General features: G+C 41.0%; 1 protein-coding gene across 1 annotated transcript in view; it reads right to left on the bottom strand.

The window, feature by feature from the left end:
- The window catches only part of BPNT2 (3'(2'), 5'-bisphosphate nucleotidase 2), a 58883-nt gene extending 44498 nt beyond the window's left edge, over positions 1-14385 (bottom strand). Inside the window, exon 1 of the mRNA XM_044657999.1 lies at positions 13756-14385. Coding sequence (XP_044513934.1) covers positions 13756-14139 — 384 coding nt within the window. The 5' untranslated portion in view covers positions 14140-14385. The remainder of the gene's footprint in view (positions 1-13755) is intronic.
- Between the last annotated feature and the right edge of the window lie 588 nt (positions 14386-14973).

The raw sequence follows: 14973 nt of genomic DNA, 5'->3' as shown, positions 1-14973 counted from the left end.
TGCTACCCTCAGCAATACAATGATCCAGGAGAATTCTGAGGGACTTAAAACAAAGAATGCTATCTACCTCCAGAGAAAGAACTTTTGGAATAGGAATGCAGATGAAAGAATATGATTTTCAATTGTCTATTTGGGCTTTGGTTTGGGGAGTTTGGTTTTATAAGATTACTTACTTATAAAAATGAACAATATGGAAATATGTTTTGCGTGATAATACATGTATAGCTCAGATCAACTGCCTGCCAGTCTGGGAGGGAGGAGGAAAGGGAGGAAGGGAGACAATTTGGATCATATAACTTTGGAAAACTTATATGGAAATTTGTTATTACATGAAATTGTTAAAAAAAGAAAAAGAAAAAGAGTTCTATATCTTCCCCTCCCTTCATATCCATGTACCTAGATCTCAATATTTCTTTGTTGATATTCTGAAAGCACCTGATCTGACTATAACCTATCATTCCAGGTGGTATGGCGGATAGAGCACAAGGCTTGGAGTCAGGAAGACCTGAGTTAAATCCAGCCTCAGATACTTATTAGTTCTATGACCTTGGACAAATCATTAAACCTGTTTGCCTCAGGTTCTTCATCAGTAAAATGGGGATAATAATAGCACTTACTGAGGGTCAAATAAGATAATTATAAAGTGTTCAGCACAGTGTCTGGCTTATATTAAGCATTATATAAATATTAGTTATTATTTAAATCTATTCTTCATTCTCACCAAGAGTCCTGACACTCAGTACTCCCCCAAGCCCATCTATCACCTTTTGTTATACTATATAGTTCCCTTTCCTCCCTTGACAGTGCTGACCCTCTCCTTACCCAGTTCAACATTAGTGTCCCCTAATCTCAAGGCTGTCTCCTTCTCCTGTCACATCTTACCACACTCCATTCTTGTATTACTCTCATCATTCACCTTCTCCCCTCTTATTCATGGGCTCCTGAATAGTGGTGGATACAATTACTCAACTCTGGCAATGGGATCCACTACAAATTTATGTTATCTGATCTTACTCAGGTCCTCCCTGAAACAGCATAAAAATTCTTTTACTCTACAGGAAATCTATCCAATTTCCCAAAAACAGCTATTCCAAACCTTTTCTCCCCTCAAGTCCTACATACCTCTTCCCCTGTCCTCTCCAATTTACTGAGAAAAGAAGATTATTCACCAATAAGTTCCCTTTTTTCCCTGCTCTAAATCTCAAAAATCTGGATAGTATTCATCTACTCATTTTTACTCCAATTGAAGGGACATCCCTTCTCACTAAAGCCAAACCCTTTATTTGAAACCTTATCCCCCTCCTCTCCCTCTCCTCCTATCTCTTAAGGAACACATAATTGTCTCAGCCTTTAAAATAAGTCCAATGTTCCCATCTACTTGCTCCTTCCTTGATGCCTATAGGCATACCCAGATCTCCCCACCCCTAAAAACAAAACAAAAACTTAACCCTTCAACTGCAGTCTTATGTCTGTCCTCCCTTTCCTACTAGAAAAAGCAGTCTAAATGCTTTGCCTCCACTTCCTTTCCTTTTCTAACATCTGTTTCTTACAATTTGGCTTTTCATTTCATGACACCAATGAAAAATATCCTCTCCAAAGTTACCAATGATCTTGACACTGCCTGATTCAACCCTCAATTCTCAACCCTCAGCCTTCTTGACTTCACTGTACCATTTTATACAGTTGACCATTCTGTCTTGTATACTCATCACTCTGGGAATTCACACTGCCACCCTTCTGGTTCTCCATGTACCTACAGGACCATTCATCAGGCTCTCCTCTGCAGATGGGTGTTCCTCAGGGCTCTGTCCTCATCTATTCTCTCTTTACACTCGCTCTAAGTGACATCAGAAACTCCCAAGGGTACAACTACCATTGCTATGCCGATCACTCCCAGATCTATCTATCTAGCCATGGTCTTTCTTCCTGTACTCCAGTCCTGCCTCAGTGACTGCGTTTTGGACATTTCCAAGCTGATGTCCCCTGAGCATCTCAAACTAGTACAGCCCTATCTGGTCTTCCTTTCTATATCAGAAGAAAAAAAAAAAACTCTTGCCCACGGTTACAACCCAGGTCAGTGCCCTTTCCATTAAACAAAAGCCCAGCTTAAGTGAAGGGATGAAATCCTTTAAGTAACTTATATGACACCAAAGAATACTGGTCTTAAAGAATTGTTAATTATTAAATGTTACGATTATTTGGTTTGGGGGTTTGGATTTGATAAAATTACTCATAATTTTTTCTTTATTATTTTCTTATTTTTTCTCATTTATTTTCATTATTTTCTTATTATTTATCATTAAATTAATTATAAAATGTTAATTATGACTAAGAAAAGTTAATTAAATAACTTACTTAAAGGGAATTATTAATCAGAACTTCTTTTCTATGCAATAGCATCACTGAGTCATTTCACTCTCGTCCAACTCTTTGTGGTCCTATTTTGAGGTTTTCTAGGCTTTGTCATTTCCTTCTCTAACTTGCTTTACAGATAAGAAACTGAGGCAGACTTGGTGAAGTGACTTGCCCAGGAAGTATCTAAGGTCAGATTTGAACTCAAAAAGATGAGTCTTCTTAATTCTAAGTCCAATACTTTATCCACTGCATTACCTAATTGCCTGCAACAATATTTTGCACATAATACTTTTCTTTTAATCCACTTGCACCAAAATATACATAGGAAGTTTCCTTCCATCAATGAGTACTGACTTGAACAGAATGTTGTGCTTCCTCATTTGAACATAGTAAAGCCTGATCCTGACTCCACAGAAATGAGCTGTTCAAATGGTCAAGTATACCTCAGGTATTTTCTCCCCATTTTAATATAATTTTTAAAAAAATCAATTTGTATTATACAGTCATTAAAAAAAAATTCCTGTCACTTGCTCAAGGTAACACAGCTAATGTTAAAGATGAGACTCAAATCCAGGCAGGTCTTCTGGACTCTTGAGTGCAGCACCCTATTCACTAAACCATATGGCTTTGACGATGTGCTCTATCCACTATGACATTCAACATATGAGTGGAGAAACTAGAATGATAAGAGAAATTTAAGAAAAATTCTTAAATAAGCCACTTAAATATTGCAGGAGAAAGCTAAGAGGTAGGAGGAAAATTCCGAGGGACTGAGTTCCTGAGCTGGGCCTTGAAAGGTAGCAAGGATTTTAATAGGCAGAGACATGGGGTAATCTTTATCCTAGATAAGAGACAGCAAAAACCCTGGAGAGGGGAAACAGTGGCTCAGATTGAAGAACCAAGTAATCTGGATTTTACTCTAACAAAGACTGCGTTGAGTGTCCAAGTATTCAACAAAGCTACAAGATGGTCTGAAATTAGATTGAGAGCCTCTGATGTCAGATAAAGGGATATTATCTTAAGCAAGGAAAGTCACTTAAGAGTTGTTTGGTTTTTTTTTCTTAACCAGGGAAAAGACATAATTATACTTTTGTTTAGGGATAAAATTCTGGTAGGAAGAAAAAGGATGAATTAGAGAAGAGAACAAGTGACCAATTAAGACATTATTAAGGGGGGCAGTTGGTTGTCTCAGTGGGTTGAGAGCCAGACCCAGAGGCAGGAGATCCTGGTTTTGGTTTTTTTGGTGATTTTCTTATTGATATGTTTAATTAAGTTTTTATATTATTAAGCCAACTCTGAAATCAGACCCTTCCTAGACATGTGACCCTAGGCAAGTCACTTAATCCCCACTGCCTAGTCCTTACTGCTCTTCTGCCTTGGAACCAACACATAATATTAATTCTAAGACAAAAGGTAAGGGAAAACAAAATGAGAGGAGGCAAGGAGAAGGGAGAGGAGGAAAATAGAGAGGGAAGTAGAGGGGAGGAGAAGAGAAGGGAGGAGAGGATAGGAGAGAAAAAGAAAATGTAGGAAAAGAAGCCAGCATAGGAAATTTTGATTTGGAAGTAATCTGCACCAAGGTAATTAGGAAAAGATGAGACTGACAAAAGGAAAGAATGCAGTTGAGAGAAAAAGGCCAAGGGCAGAGTCTTGGAAGACATCCATATTTATGAGATGTGGAAGTATATTAAAGACCTCCTCCTTTTTAGTTTCTCTAGAAACATTAAGAAGCAATATTTCTCAGTTCTAAAAGGTCCATTCCAAAATCACTGGAAAAGCCCCTTGCATAGACTAAAAGGCCAAGGAAAAAAAGGCTTTTCTTTAGGAAACATGTGTTCAATCCTGAGTCTCTGGGATCCCATCTAGGCAAAGATCGTGGAATGGTTTGCCATTTCTTTCTCCAGCTCATTTGACAGATGAGGAACTGAGGTAAACAGGGTGAAACCCTGGAACACATAGCTAAGAGTGTCTGAGGCCAGATTTGAACTCAGGAAGATGAATTTTGACTCCAGGACTGGCACTCTATCTACTGCACCACCTAGATTGCCCTTAAGGGTGGTACCCAACTTTTTAACTTCCTAAATTTCCTATTTCTGTGAAGGAATTTAAACGGCAAACAGGTTTTATATTTGAACCTGGAAACCTCTGGAATTCACTGAATTAGAGGCGAAGAGGCTTGCCATAACCAGAACAAGGTCCCAGCCCAGTTGAGGATGGATTGAAGTAGGGAGAGATTTGAGGTAAGTAGGATACTACTGAAATAGTCCAGGTAAGGGGGCAGCTGGGTGGCTCAGTAGATTGAGAGCCAGGCCTAGGGATGGGAGGTCCTGGGTTCAAATGTGGCCTCAGCCACTTCCCAGCTGTGTGACTCTGGGCAAGTCACTTGATTCTCATTGCCTAGCCCTTAACACTCTTCTGCCTTAGAACCAATAGGTAAAGGTTTAAAAAAAAAAAAAAAAGAAAAGAAATAGTCCAGGTAAGAGGTGATGAAGGCCTGCATCATGGATGGTAGTAGTGTCAGAGGAGAGAGAAAAGGGTATACTCAAAAGTTATTTGCAAAGATAAAAATTAACAGGATTCGGCAGCAGAGACAATGAATTCAATATGGCAGAGTCTCTTTGGGAGGGGAAAGAGAGAAAGGAGTCAAATATGATATCTAAGTTACAAACCTGGATGTCTGGAAGGACTGGAGTAGCATCGATAGTTAGGAGAGAAGGAAAGATACTGATTTTAGTTTTGGACATGCCAAGTTTAAGAGGCTTAGTGGACATCTAGTTCAAGGTGAGCAGTTGAAGAGGGAAAACTAGAGGTTGGCACAGAGATTAGGGCTATATAAGTAGACTTGAAAATCATCAGGATGACGATGAGAATTAAATCTATGGTAGTGGATGAGATCACCATGTGAAATAATTAGAGGGAGAAAAGGGGCCAGGGCCAAGGCAGAGCTTGACAGGGCTCTCACCACTAATGGCTCCATCAAAGGAAACTGGGAAAGAGTAGCGAGCTAGGTGAGAGAAGCAGGAGAGGGCGTTGCCCTAAAATCCTAGAAAAAAGAGACAAGGAGAAAAGGGTTATCTACAGTGTCAAAGGCCACAAAGAGGTCAAAAAGGAAGGTGGCAGAGAAACAGCCATTAGATTTGGAAATTAAGAGATCATCTGCAGTCTCTTTGGAGAGTACATTTACAGTTGAAATGATGGGAGGTTCCAAGTCCAAATCTGGCCTCTAGACACTTCCTAGCTGTGTGATCCTGGGCAAGTCCCTTAATCCCCATTGCCTATCCTTGGTACCAATACATAGTATTGATTCTAAGATGGAAGGTAAGGGTTTAAAAAAATGAGGCTAGTAGAAAAGTGAAGGAGGCAATAATGGGAGAAGACATCTGAGTGGAATAATGAATCAATCAGTATAAAAGGATTGCCATGACACAATGAGAGCCTAGTTGAAATTATATAACATAAACTTGTAAGACCCAGCTTGTTGACTTCTTGATTTTCTTTGAGCTCACTCCATGCATGGTGGCACCAGAAAGTCAACAGGGTGATGAGCTGAAGTCCAAATAGGGCAGAACCACCATTATAGAGACCTACACTACTGCTCAGTAACCTTTCTTTCTTTGTGGTTCATTCCATTCACATTTATCACCTAATCAAGACTTTGTTGGCTACTATCTCCCATTTTCTAGGACATTTTCCTTCCTCAATGAGTTCAGTGTCTACACCACTAGAAACAAAGCTGTGTTTGATGGAAGGTCAGTGATAAGCCACCGGAGTTCTACCTCACCTGGGATGTGCCTAGGATCCCAACAGAGGCCTAGCATCAATCTCTGTAAACTTCAGTTTTCTCTTCTATAAAAATGAAAGTAAACTAGAGGGCCTTTAGTGTTCCTTTACCTTGAAATCCTGTGATCCTATAAAATACTGCCTGACCAGTATAGAATGCCTTGGATGGAAGCATTTCTTCCTCTCATATGAACATTCAACTTATATTAATACAACTTAAGGCTGAATTGCAATTCTATTATAATTATTTTTACCAACTCCATCACATCATTGGTATTGAATAGCAAGCTTGAAAAACACTTAAATCCCCATGTCTTTTTTCTCGCTATCAACCAGTATACAGAAAACTCTGTTCCTCATTTAGCACTCATTCAACTTATACAATTTTTTCCAACCTAAAAGTAAAATGCATTATTTATCCCATTCCTGACTGCTGAGACCATCTGAGTATCTATGGAGAGTTCTGATCCCTCTAAGCACTGTCTTATCTGTAAATTTTGGAGCATGCCTTCAATGTTTCCAATGTCACTGATTAAAATAAAAATTAATAGTACAAGTCCATGGAAAGAATCCTGAAGTACTTCAACAACCTTCCCTCTGGGCTATCAAGTCATTCATCTACACACTGGGCTCTAAAAAGTTCCACCTAAAAATATGATCAGTCATTTCACAATTTATCATCTTATCTATTTAAGTATCATGGAAGTCCAGCAAAGAAAGGATTCACAATGTTATTTTTCTCACATACATAAAAACAAAGTATTTCTAAGTTCATAGACAAGGACAAAGAAGAGAAAAGCAGGAAGCAAAGCAGAAATTTACTCTGAAACCTCTGGAATCTCTAACATAAGTGGATCCAGAGGCCTGGGTAGTAAAGTGACTGAGACCTGGTTTCCAATGACACTCAGGCAGGCACTCACTAATGTGTTCATAAGAAAGTCACATAGTGCTTCCCTTTCCTCGCTGATAAACTATATATTGCAATATTCATACTCCCTACCTCACAAGGTTATTAAAGCTTAATTATCATTACTGCAAGGCTTAAAGTGCTATAGAAAATAGAGAGAGACTGGTAAAACTAGCTATTACAAACCTCCAAATAATAAAATGTTGGCCCATCCAAGGTATCCTTGTATCCTACCCACAGAGAACTGTGGGGAAAGGCTTTCAGCTTTTTCCTAGTTTTGAAGTACAGTCCCACAAGCTTCAGACCTTACTGGAAGACCCCAAAATACATGATTACTATTCGAAGAGGGGCATAGAGCTCTGCATCTGCTACAATGGTGGTCTAGAGAGGGGGTAACTGTTTTGGGGTCACAGACCCTCTAGCAGTCAGGTGAAGCCTATGGACTCCATCTCAAAATAATGTTTTTAAATACACAAAATACATAGGATTATTAAGAAAAATAAATTATATTAGAATGCCATTATCCACAAATTAAAAAAAAATAGTTCATGAACCCAAGGTTACAAATTTTTGGTCTAAAACAGAGGTTTCAAAGTTGTGGCCAACAGGCTCCATGTGGGCTCAAAACATTTAGGTGCAGTCCAAATCTGATTAAAATATAACTGGGAAATATTTAACAAAATAAAAATGTAATAAAGCACAAATGATACTAATATGTGACTTTCTAAGTAAATATGTGGCGCAAAGGGATCCTTATGTACAGTTTTTTGGCCCGTTTGTATCTGAGTTGGACGCCATTGCTCAAGAGGTAGGGGAAGGGGGAAGGGGGGGTGAAGAGACACGGGGAGGAGGGGAGAAAGGGAGAGAGAGAGGGAGGGAGAGAGAGAGACCGAGAGTTGGGGGAGAGAGAGAGAGAAGGGAGGGAGAAATGACATGGGCATTGTGCAGAGATGGCAGGGACCCTGTACCCCTTAACTCAGGCAGGCTGTGAACAGGGAAATTCCCTTCCCCCTTCCTGCCCTGGTGACTCCCCAGGCAAAGACCATCATCCCTGGCCATCCTTTAGGTACAGATAAGACAAAAGAGATACACCTCCAGGCCACACCTTGATAGCCTAAGCCTGGAGGATCCCAGACAGACCCTCCCCACCCACCTAATGCCTGAGTGCAAGAAGTCAGGGGCACACTCTTGAGAAGGATACAAAAACCCCAGAATTGGGGCATCAAGGGAGCAAGCCCAGACAGTTGCTCCACTCGTGCTGCTGTGCAATGTCGTGGAGGGCAACCCCCCCAGGGTTGTTCCACTCATGCTGTCTAGCTGGCCATTGATCCTATCTTACTAATAAATCTTTCTTCTTACTTTTAAGCTAAGCTTGGAGTCCTCTCATTCTTGAGAAGGGTTTCCTTCCCAAACCCAGGGGTCCACCATTTGCATCCCTATAATGGAGAGAGATAGAGAGAGAGAGAAACAAAGAGATGGGGGGAGAAAGAGAGAAAGGGAGAGGAAGAGAGACAGAGAGATGGGGGGAAGAATGAGAGACAGAGAGGGAGAGACAGAGAGGGAGGAGAAAGGGAGAGATACAGAGAGATGGAGAGTTGGGAGTTGAAAGAGAGAGAGAAAGGTAGAGAGACAGAGAGGGAGAGGGAGAAGGGGGGAGAGAGAGAGACAGAGAGAGAGAGACAGACAGACAGACAGACAGAAAGAGGGGGAGGGGAGGAGAAAGGAAGAGAGAGTTAGAGAGACAAAGAGATGGGGGAGAAAGAGAGACAGGGAAAGAGAGAGAAAGAAAGAGAGAGAGAAAGGGGTGGTGGGGGGGGAAGGGACAGAGACAGAGAGATGGTGAGTGGGGAGGGAAGAGAGAGAGAAGTAGAGAGACAGATGGGGGAGAAAGGGAGCCAGAGAGGGAGAGAGACAGAAAGAGGGGAGGAGACAGACAGAGATAGAGACAGATAGAGAGAGGAAGAGAGGGAGAGAGACAGAAAGGGAGAGACAGACAGAGAGAAAGACAGACAGACTGGAAGAAGCTCCTAAGAGGAAAAGGATACTTTGGTCTAAGGCCTATGGCCCTCATTTCTTATTTCTATCTCCATCACTGAACTACTTTGTGAGACTTTGTACAAGCTGATCCTAGGATTTGCCTCACAGTCACTTTTTAGAATCTCTAACTTCCTTCAAAGTGAAATTCAAGTAGTACCTCCCTATACAAAGGGCTTGTTGAGGTCTGGGACTACTTTTTTTTTTTTGCTTTGAATCTCCAGTGCCTAGGATAGTACCTGGGGCATAAGTGCTTAATAAATGCTTGTAAATAAATTCTTCTTTGAAAAGAATTAATAATAATAATATTGATGATGATAATAAATATTTTCATAGTGCTTTAAGTTTTGCAAAGTATAGGGCATCTCACTGGATCCTCAAAACAACACAAGGATGTTCTATTATTATCCCCATTTTACTGAAAGCTGTAAAATGACTTGCTCATGATCACAGTAGTATATGTCTGAGTTATCATTTGAAACTAGGTGTCCTGACCATAACCTAAGGTTGTCAAGGGAACTCTGTCTCCAGTTACTACAACCCAAACCAAGGCAGATAAAATTGGATCAGGAAATGTTCTAGAGTGGGAGACATGTACACCACACAGCTTAGACCAAGCCTCGGGTTCTAATGGAGGGATGGAGGGGTAGGGGAAGGGAGGAGAGAGGGTCTTTGGAGAAGCAGTAGATAATGGTGTAGTGACTATTCCCTCCAACAGAGAAGGCTTCAAGGAATAGAATTTGGAGCCGCCCAGTTCTGATTTCCTCCAGGGCAAAGGAGTAAGAAGAGGACCCCATTCTACAAAGTTCTAAGTGGGGACTCAAACCCTACAACCACTAAGGCTGAGAGTCTGTTGGGGAGATGTGAAGGAAAGAGAGGGGGGATTTCTATTTCTTCTTGGAGAGCTGAAACATTTGGCCTGTACTCAAAAAAAAAAAAAAAAAAAAAAAACAGAAAAGGGAGCTATCTCAACAAGACATAAACCCTATTGTGGCAGTGTGTAAAAGAACATTACCTTCTCTAGTGTTCCAACCCCCATCCAATGTAAACATTTTAGTTGCACACATTCACATATTCATAAGAGAACAAAAAAGTGATTTTGTGCTCAAACGGAGAGACTCCGATTTCTGCAATTTTAAAAGCTCAGTGTTTGTGCCCGAATAAATGCAGATCATTATCCTTGGCAACTAATAATGCTTTAGCATTCCCTAGCAAGTGAGAAAACAAATGTAGCAGCCTGTGGAAGTCGCCCAAAGAACAAAACGGTTATGGAAATTGTAGAAGAAAAAAAAAAGCATTCTTTTTTGAAAGACTCTATTAACAGTCTTTCCCATTATCTTAAATGTCACTTTCGTTGTCCTTTTTGGTACTCACGGGTGTTTTTCAGTATCTAAAATTTTTCTCAATTTTAAAACTATACCTGTTTTCATTAGTATTCTTAAAAAGGGTGGAAGAGGTGGTAGATATTAAGTGTCCACTTACGATGTGCTAATAATAAACCCAATGTCCCAATGTTTGTTTTTTAAAAGGCAATGGACTTGTAAGTGCTCTACCAGATTCTAGGTTCCCAGGTCTACCTACTGGGCCACTTAGCTACACTTAAAAGACATGAAAATATGGACAAAGTAACAAGGCTTCACGCCAATCCTGAGAGGTAGCCAAAAATGAAGTGACTCTTTTCGTTGCTATTATTTTTTATTACTAATTATTATTGCTCAAGTTCACAGACCAAGTATCAGAGGTCAAATCTGAACTCAAGTCTACCTGATTCTAGGTTCAGAGCTCTTATCTACTGGGCCACCTAGCTGCTCTTAAAAGAAATGAAAATATTGACAAGGAAATGCTGGAATGGCACATTACCTTGACTTGTGTACATTTTACTAGAATTCCAAATGCATAAGAAAATTCCAGCTTTACATCGGTATTTTGAGACAGGTATATAAAAAGAAAAGGGAAAATCACATCACCATATTGAACCACAAGATTAGTGATTTTTTTGTCTGCCATAAAAATGACTAAAATGGAAATTTGAGGGTATTTTTGTTTTAATTTCAAAGGAAGTTTACTTAAAAGGACATTTATAATCTTGGCAATACTTGTTTCAAGTTACAGAGAAACACTGTCATTCATGATGACACTAGTAAAGTATCATTTGAAACTAGGTCTCCTGACCATAATCTAACTGATTATCAAGGAGTTTATGTGGATTTAAAGTCTCTGAAGTGCTTTGCAGGCATTCATATTTCTCATTTTATCCTCACAACAATTCGGTAAAATAGATCCAAGTTTTATTCCCATTTTACAATTGAAGGAAACTAGAGCAAACAGAGCTTAAGTGACTTGCCCAGGGTCATACACACAATTAGAAGCCCAAATCTGAACTCAGATTCTTCCTTTTTCCAGGCCCAATGTTCTATCTACTGCACCCCCTAGCTGCCTTATCTCATTTAAGTGTCACCATAATCCTGTAAAGTAGGTGCCATATGGAAAGTAATAAGAATAAACCCAATGTTTGTTTTGTAAAAGGCAATGGACTTGTAAGTAGTCTACCAGATTCTAGGTTCCGAGGTCTACCTACTGGACCACTTAGCTACTCTTAAAAGACATGAAAATATGGACAAACATAACAAAGTAACAAGGCTTCAAGAACTTTTTTATAAGGCCTTGCTTTGTCTCTAGTAGTTTTTTGAGCCTTGGGGAAAAAAATCACATACATATCTTTGGTTTCTTCAACTACAAAATAATTAAGTTTACTTTACCCTATGTCAAAAGTTTATTATTAGGGGCAGCTGGGTAGCTCAGTGTATTGAGAGCCAGGCCTAGAGACGGGAGGTCCTAGGTTCAAATCCTGCGTCAGACACTTCCCAGCTGGGTGACCCTGGGCAAGTCACTTGACCCCCATTATACCCTTACCACTCTTCCACCTATAAGTCAATACACAGAAGTTAAGGGTTTAAAATTTAAAAAAAAAGTTTATTATTAAATATAGTGATATTAGTTATCATATGAGCTATATTATCATTTTTTTTTACAGGGAGGAGGGGGAATATCCGTTACAAAGTAGTTCACAATGGTCCCCAGAAGGTAAATTGTACAAATGTTTTCTATTTTAAGTTAGTCCCATTCTACAGATAAGAAAAGGAAACCAAGAATTTAAATTATTTGCTCATGATAAGCACTGAAGAACAAGAAACAGAACCCAGATCTTTTGATTCTAAGTTCCAGGTCCAGAGAATGGAAAGCCCCTAAGAGATCACCTTTGTTGACTCCTTTATTTTACAAGGAAAAAGAGCTTCAGAAAAGTGAAGATTTTGCCCCAAATCACACAGGTTCGGAATTTTATTGTAGGTTTTCTTTCTACAAAAGCAGTACTCTTTCCAAGATATCATGAATATCATATACATTTGAGCAATCAATAGTTTCTTTACAGTCCATTTTTCATTCAATTATTAAATTCCTCTGTAAATAATTTTTATTTGGTCCTGAATCTAGCAAAAGCAGAACTGAGTGTAAATCCTACCTCAGGCACTTGCAGCTGTGTGGCCAGAGAAGTCATATCACCTGTCAGAGCCCCATGCTCTATCATCCAAAATGGGGGCTACTTTAATCATACTGAGCTATGGTATAGAAAATACTTTGGTAAATCTTAAAATAATATGAAGTTACAAGGGATTCTTAAATTTCAGGCCACAAACCTCTAAAAGAAAGTGCTATAGTAATTGCCTTGAGGTCTTGCTGTAAAAATTAATAAAATAATCATGTAATGTAGCAACATATCTAGTAAAATGATTACTGGAGAGATCAAATGAACTACTGAAAACAGCACTAGACTTGGAGGAAGACTATCTTGGATTCCTCCTTCCAGCACTCTGAACAAATCCCTTATGTTCCATGAGCCTCAGTGTACTCATACATAAAATGGGGATAATAAAACTTACACTACATTACTGTTTTCAAATGATATCGTCTAAAGAAAGGACTTTGTAAGCCTAAAGTATTCCATAAAATGTAGTTAATGATAAAATTAAACCTTTGATCCGTCCGCCTGCCTGGTAGTCCAGCCCTTCTTCCAATTAATCTTATATTAAAAAAAAAAAAAAAAAAGCCATTCTGGATTTTAAAAAACGGTACGGATCCTCTCTGATTCTCATTCTGTGAATAAATATGGGGGCGGGGTGGAAAATATGGAATCATTATCCTAGATATTTTATCTAAGTATGTGGGCAGAAATAGATGAACGAATAATGAGATTTCAGAATTGGGGTCGCGATGAAACACCCTCCCAAGGTCACTTATTTTACTCTAGAAACTTTATAATATTTTCTACCACCGTCAAAAAGTGACTCAGAGGTGAAGTAATGGATAAACATAACTTAATTGTTCCAAGTATCTATCAATGGGGTCTTACACAGGGCCAAAACTATTTGGCCTTTAGGCTGGAGAGAATAAAACTTGACGTCCTTAAGAATACCCCTGGGGTATGGTGTTTGGAAATAAAACTCCTTCAGTTTCAGCCCTTTTATTGGTGACTTTCAGTTAAAGGTGTGTTCTAAGGTTATCCCATTTCTGCCCAGTCCAAACACAAGAAGGCATTCTGGGTTTATCAGTTAAAAATGAATAAATAAGGATCCAGCCCAGCTTGCCACTGCCCCCACACTAGGTACAACTGGGTCACTCACCTGCACATTGGGGAAGGCGGTTTTCAGAAGATAGAACATTTTGCGGTTCGACAACACATCCCCGCTGGTCATCTTCTCCTCGGCTCCTTCCCGGGTTTTCCCTTTGGCCTTCTCGTTGAGAGCATTGCTCTCGCGGACCCTCTTCACCTCCTCCCCTCCCCTGACGGCCGCCAGAACGGACACGGCCAGTAACTCGCGAAGGTCCACCGTGCCCCCATCGGCCTGAGAGCCCGGCGCGTCGGGACCGCCTCGGTCTCCCCCCAAGACGAAGAGTGCGAAACGGCCGGCCAAGAAGCCGGAGTAGAGATGATAGAGCACGCCCAGCCCTAGCAGACAGAAGACAGCCACGCCAAGCGGGGAGAGGCGAATGCCCATGGGGGCCATGGCTGGACCCGGGGAAGGCAGCCGGTCCCCAGCTGCCTCCCAGACGCAGCCGGAACGGAAAGAATCGCGCCCGGGAGGCTTGGAACGCGGAGACAATCAGCAGCGTTGCATCGCGCCCGCAGGGCTCCTCGACCCGTGCAGCTACAGCCTCCCAAGAGCTGGGGCCCACATGGAACTGGAGGGGTCCCCTCTCTGCTCTCCCCCCACCCTACCCGAGTTCTCGGTTCTAGCAAGCACAATAAAGGCAGCTTCTTCTCTACTCCTAACTCCGAGCGGAACAGCTAATCGTGCCTGCAACCACTGCGGCCTCTCCGGCCTCCGGCTCCCATTCCAGGTCTCAGCTACACGCCGGGAGAGGAGGAAAGGGGGTGCAGCTGGGTCCAGTTCCCACCGCCCGGCAGGGTCTTTCCCTTCCACGTTAGCCAACAGCAGTGAGAGGTGAAAGGGGAGGAGTGGGTGTGTATCCGGGTTACGCGCAGGAGGTGGGCGCAGCGGGCGGAGCTGGCGCCCGGGTTTGGAAATGTGCCGGCCTCCTGTTTGGAGATGGGGGTGTGGCATGCCTGCCCCAGTGTGTTAATTGCTCTGTAGCCCAGAGATAATGATCTGCACTTTCAAGTAGCTAGGAATTTGGGGTGCTAGAATTAGGAATGACTCAGAGCGTTTCTTGCACGGATATGCTTAGAGCCTTGCTTTAAAATATTTTTCCCCCGCAAAATGATTCGTGACCTTAATCGCGATTTTCTTGTAGGCAAATAACTAGAGCATGTTAAGTCTTTGAGAATGGAGAAATTAGAATGTGTTATTCTAAACAAGGATTGCCAAGCTTCCTTGGCT

This window comes from Gracilinanus agilis, chromosome 1 (assembly GCF_016433145.1).
Source record: "Gracilinanus agilis isolate LMUSP501 chromosome 1, AgileGrace, whole genome shotgun sequence".
NCBI classification, from domain to species: Eukaryota; Metazoa; Chordata; class Mammalia; order Didelphimorphia; family Didelphidae; genus Gracilinanus; species Gracilinanus agilis.
Note: the sequence above shows the minus strand (reverse complement) of the source record. Positions and strands in the feature narration are given on the sequence as shown.